Here is a 6,134-nt window from a genome sequence, read left to right as displayed (position 1 = left end):
CTGCCACTAATAGATCTAAGCTTGCTAATGACTAATATTGGATATATACGCAGAAGATTTCAGATAAAAACTTACACATTGTGCATTGCATTACACCCACCTCTTATAAGGAATCAGATGTGCGTTTTAACCCATTACTACACACACACAGAGAGAGATTGGGTGCCAACGATATATACAAAGAACATTTCACATCTGTGAATACATTCAGACGATGAACACTGGAGTTGCAACAATCTTCTGGAATTCGCAGCACGCGACAATGACAATAGCGCGTCTGCCAGCGAAACCAACAATTGCTCTTTCTCTTTGAGAGATGGAAGTGGACTTCTGTGCGCCACCAAAATTGCTTCGGATTCTGCGCTACAAATAGAATTATATCTAACAGCTTCTATCTCTTCTGTCCGGTATCCCAATGGAGAATTATCTTATCTCTTTACGCTGTTACGGATCGCACTTAGTGAAAGTAGATTTTGTTAACTGAGTTTTGGTCATCGTGAAATGTATTTTCTCCATTAGCTGACTATTAAAACTTTCCGAGTGGATTCCAGTGATAACACTGCATCTGATAATACAGCCGGAAGAGTCTCTCCTTTGAATACATTGGAGAACTTTACAAATCGAGTAAATATAGAAGTTTGTCGATTATCTTCAAAATCATTTCCACTACAAATACACCTTGTAGAGTATATTTAAAACAAAAATATTTTCCTAAAATAAATGGAACTTCTTCTTCATTTATCCTAGCTATACAATGGACTATAATTGATACATTTGTATGACAGTATTCGAAATATTGTCTCGCACACGCACAAGAACGAAGCACTGACCAGACAAACGATGTATTGTTGCAAGCTCATGCAGAGCATGCAGCATTAATGAGTTCACATACTGGTAGTGAGTGGGGATAGATCAATTGTGGCCATTGTAGACACGAAGCCCCAAAGCTTGGATGGATGGAATGATTTAATAAAATGGACCGTACTCTTCAGTTTGTTTTTTTTTTCTTTTCTTCTGTCGCTCAGAAATATATATGGGCTTCTGTCGGGATGGATAGTGGATAGTAAGTAGGGCGGCTGTACATTTATGGCAAATTTGTGGTTCGTCTTGTAGGACAACATGGCAGAAATTGGTAGAAAAATGGACTGCACAGAATTGCAGCAAATTACTGTTGGATCATCGACAAATCTTCGTGTGTTCTAATATGGAAGTGCATTACGATCAACAAGATTTTTAGAAGAAATAATAACATAAAACAGGTTATCTCTTTTAAATTAGCAGCCTTTCTTAAATAGGAAGCACTTGTTTTAACTTCGGAAGTTATCCCACCCTCCTAATTGCAAGAACTTCGTCTCTATGAAAACTATTAACTTTTCCTCTATTTTTCTTAATCCCTCTTTTCATTTTAACCCTCATCTAAAGTGCTTTAAATGTTCCTCTCTCCTATTACTTTATAAATAATATCTTACAATATTTTGACTTTTTTAACTTCATTTGAAATATGTTACATTGTCATCAAAGAATCATAAAACGCACTCTGAACTAAAACGTATTAATTTTTTAATTAATTAACTATAATTTTAACTTGTGACTTAATAATAAATATATCTTAGGGGCTGTTCACAAATTACGTTACATAAATAAGGTAAGAAAAAGTAAGGTTTATTTTTTTTATAAAGATAAATAATACGACTTAAATATAGTATTTCTTTATGTAATAACTGGTGGAGGGGGGGGGGGGTTAAAGCCAGTCTTACGTGGTATAACAAGGCAGAAGGGTATTTAAAATGTCAAAATAAACGGTTACATAATTTGTGAATGGCCCCAAGTGGAAACACTTCAATCGAGACGATTTAAAACAAGCGATAAATCTGACGTTGTGCATGTACTTAACCTTCTAAATCACGAGTATATATACCGATCTATTCTGTCAATTATTCATCACTATTATACCAAAATCGTAAACAGCGAAACAATCTTTCTTTTGCACATTAAACCATTTTGTTTAATGACACCCATTCCTGGGTTACTTATGCTAGCATGGAGCTGCATAAATTACTTTTGATAACGCTGTATTTTCCTAACGCAGCAGAATACTTAAACGTTCATCTATCCTTTACTAGTCTAGAAAACTATTTTCTGAAAAAGTATGCGGATTTTATCCCATTTCAAAGCATTATCTAAAGAGGATTTGGTATGGAAATTCCACTCTAACAGTTTTATCTATAGATAATGTGAATTTTTTTTTCAATTGTACCTTAACAATGAGGAATGGCTAATAGAGACTTCCATTGTTGGAATCACGCGACCACTGACCTCGAGCTGAATATCAAATTGACTAGATTGGACTGTGGTCTTCGGAACAGGCGTTCCGAGTTCTAGAATTCTATTGTTTTTTTTTTTTAATTGCATACTAAACAATCAAATTTCGAACTGCTTCTGTTTTAAAGACATTAACTACGAGTCCTCATTGACAAATTCGAAGACATGCTCTTTTTTAAACACCAAAACTGACGTAACACTGAGCAAAGCCAAAAGAAAATATTCGCGAATTTTACAGCAATCGACGAAAAATTTTAACGCAGCAAAAATGACAAACGAAAAGTCAAATATAAACAGCAATCGACCACATTCAAAGACTGGTTTCCTATTAAATATCTACGTCTCTTTCTTGCACAACCATCTCAAGTGAGGACAGAAAAGAAAACGAAGTATCTTTGAGCGAAAAAAAAAAAAAAAACGCATTATAGAAAATGCATATTTACACTTTTACAAACCACTCACTGAACCATAGTCCAGACCTTCTCATAGTCCAAACAATCTCCACTGTCCTTGTAAATAAATAGCACAGAATGTCTTCGGAAGATGCTTACTGCGGCTGTCAGTAAGTGACTAGAAGTTGCGAGTAGAGTGGACGTCTACTTGTTGTTGTTGTCATCCTTAAAATAGTCCTTCCTCTTGATCATGGCGAAGTGCGTCAGGTGCAGCTGCCCTGTCTTCTTGTTTCCCCTCTCCAGGGTTCCGGTCATGCTGTAACCCAACCGGAAGTCCGCGTTCGACACGAGAGTCGTCAGGTACATCTTGAAATCCGGCTCCTCGGCTCCTTTGAACCTTCCCTTGATGCACATAGTGCCCTTACCGACCTCCGTGATCTTTCCGCGCGTGGTGTAGCGGCGCGTTCCACTCACCTCCGTGATCTTGCACACCGTCCGGCTCCACCATGGCCTCTTCAGGATCCAGTGAGCGTTGGGAGCGTTGCGAGCCCATCCCTCGTCCGCGTACAGGAGGATCTTGTTCGGTGACCCCTCGTAGTTCAGAATCTTCCTGCATCCCTGGCCGTGGTTTTCGTAGTAGAAGAGTTGCACCATCTCTGGACCGCCTCGCAGAGACGCCGTAGCCGACACTGGAAGGTCTCCTCTTCTGCTCGCCTCCCACCTCTGTACACGGCGTCACTGTAACCTCGATTGTAGTCGAGGCGGCAGACGACAAGTTATATTTACCATCCGCAGCGGCTCTTCGCAGCCTACTAGAGCATCAGTCAAACAACAGCGGCTTTTAATGCGGCGAGAGAGAGATTGCAGCTTCCGCGGGGGCTTCGTTTGTCGAATAACGACTGTTTGGTCGTTTCACTAGCCTACAGCATTGAGGGAATGAATCGTTGCTCGCGCAGGCGTCGTGGATAAAAGCGCGATACTCTCTATCAATCTGTGTGACTCCTCTTCGCCTTTCCTATACACTCTCGGTACTACATAAAAAAAAAAAAAAAGCCTGACGTGCGTTACCGCCCTTACTCGAAAGAGCGATAGGTTCTTTTCTTTGCTCGAAGGTCAGATTCCATAGACCCATCGCTTTTATCGTATCCGTCATTCCAGGCTTACTTGTAGCCCGTCGTTAGGGGAGCCACGGCCATGCCTCCGGTGACCTTTCCCATACCACGCCCACTTGTCGGTTCCTCAGTCTGACTTCCTTCTGCCGGACACATTTCTTACGTTCTTGACGACCACCCCTACGGTTCAAGTCGAAACTCGCCTCGGCACGAACCCACCGTCAGCATGTCCGACTGAGAATGAGTGGCGGGGAACAAAACGAGAGCGTTTAATTCCGTTTGGCGCTAAGGGCACGTTCTCGGTGCGATTTACAGCATCTTTGCCTTGTCCGATCGCAAAAGGGGTTGTCGTGAGAATGCGAAGTGTCAGAAGTGACTGCCACTCCCCTCTTCCGGTTTTTCTGCGTTTAAAATATCTGAGAGATGCTCGGCGGAACTGTGGGGACCTTCGCATTCCTGTCTCTTTTCAATGTGAAGCATATCCACCTCAGACGTCATTAGTAACATTTGCCAGGAGTACACCGCTCCCAGCCCTCCTCTCCGTTACTCGCATTGCACGCACGGTCATCATCTAAACACGGATAATCACACAGTCACGTGTAAAATACCATTTACATTAGAGATTCAGCATTAGACATTTACTTCGCCAACACGTTTTTATTTATATCTTTCACTGTTTTTATCGTCTTTTGGTCACAGTTCCTATCTATCGTCTGTCAGTTCCCATCCTTGATCATATACGCTGATTATATTAACATTAAATGTGCCACGTTCGTTCACAAGGCTACCGTTTTTCTCCTCTCTCTCTCTCTCTCCCACACACAGAGGCACGCTCAAATTGTTGTGCTTTTATTATGTAGTAAACATAAATCTTTGTTATGTTTTCTGCATTCATATTTGAGTCGTTATCTCTTTTCTTTGAGAATGCGGAGGCCATAGGTGTCAGGAGTTCTTTAAATTAAGGGCCTATATTTTGTTGGGAATATGACAGACCCTCTTAGGTGGCTATAAGAGTCTTGGGTGTTCAAGACTTAATTTATCGTTGGTAAGTACCGTAACAAAATAAATAAACATTGCAGATTTTCAGTTAGAATCCGGTTCAGTTAGTTTCAATTCAATTTTTATTTAAAATAAATTTTACATTTTTATTTTATAAATTAATAATTTAAATTATAGTTTCATTTGATATAACCTACGAGTTTAAAAGAAATCAATTTATTGTCCTTTACGTCACTACATAAATGCCTCGAGTGATTATTTAATAAATTGTGTTGATCTGACTTTTTAAATTAATTCCAGAGTAGGATTAAATAATTTTTTTTGCTGTCAATTTTTTGTTTGTTACCATCAAAAACCAGCGAAAATGATTTCTAAACAGTTTTAGTCAATTTGAAATTGTTGATTTCAACCAAACAATTGAAATAACTAACAATAATTATTAATTTCAGCAAAACAATTAGAATAACAACAATAATTGTTAATTTCAACCAAACAATTGAAATAACTAACAATAATTATTAATTTCAGCAAAACAATTAGAATAACAACAATAATTGTTAATTTCAACAAAACAATTAAAATAACAATAATTGTTAATTTCAACAAAGCAACTGAAATAACAATAATAATTGTTAATTTCAACAAAGCAATTGGAATAACAGCAATAATTGATAATTTCAACAAAGCAATTGAAATCTTAAATAATGCTGCACTTAGGAATAATTTGCAACAATAGACGCTGACAATGAAATAACGGAATATTTATTTTCTCCTTTTACTGAATATTCACAGAATGAAAATAGACCAAAACTATCTTTCATTTATTTATTTCTGAAGCCAATTTTAATCAGATAATTACTTTTAATAATTCTTTTCGAGTTCTAAGAGTATTAAACAGCTACAGCCCATTTTTATTTTGAGAAATTCGATGGTATGGTAGAAGGCTTAAGAAAGAGATTTCAATTATTCTACCGAACTAATATTTTTTCTTCGGGGCAACGGAACTCGCTTTCAACTTTTGCCCGGAAGTTTGGGGTTCCCTCTCCTCTCCTCTCCTTCCCCCTCAGGAGATTAAGAAATTCTTATAAATACAGTAGTTGTGTACTTAATCAAGAGTAGCGACTTAATAAAGACGAGAATTCTTAAAACAAAAGAAATGTCTCCCACGCGAAACTGTTTTAATTAAAGTGTTTCGAAATGTCAGTTTACTTATAAACCAATTACGTTAAGGGCATCTAAATTAAATTTAGCATTCATAAAAAAACGAATTTCATTAGTGATTTTTTGCCTCATTGTTTCTCTCATCTTT

At 37.9% G+C, this 6,134-nt stretch overlaps 1 protein-coding gene across 1 annotated transcript; it reads right to left on the bottom strand.

Moving 5' to 3' along the window:
- Positions 1-2,587: 2,587 nt before the first annotated feature.
- LOC150089694 (uncharacterized) lies at positions 2,588-3,703 on the bottom strand. Its single transcript, XM_090368739.1, has one exon. The coding sequence runs from the start codon at positions 3,366-3,368 to the stop codon at positions 2,919-2,921; it is 450 nt and encodes a 149-aa protein (XP_090224865.1). The 5' UTR covers positions 3,369-3,703; the 3' UTR covers positions 2,588-2,918.
- Positions 3,704-6,134: the final 2,431 nt, after the last annotated feature.

The sequence above is a fragment of the Mastigoproctus giganteus genome, chromosome 2, assembly GCF_048544385.1.
Source record: "Mastigoproctus giganteus isolate SK-2022 chromosome 2, ASM4854438v1, whole genome shotgun sequence".
Taxonomy (NCBI): Eukaryota; Metazoa; Arthropoda; class Arachnida; order Uropygi; family Thelyphonidae; genus Mastigoproctus; species Mastigoproctus giganteus.
This window is presented reverse-complemented; position numbering and strand designations above follow the sequence as displayed.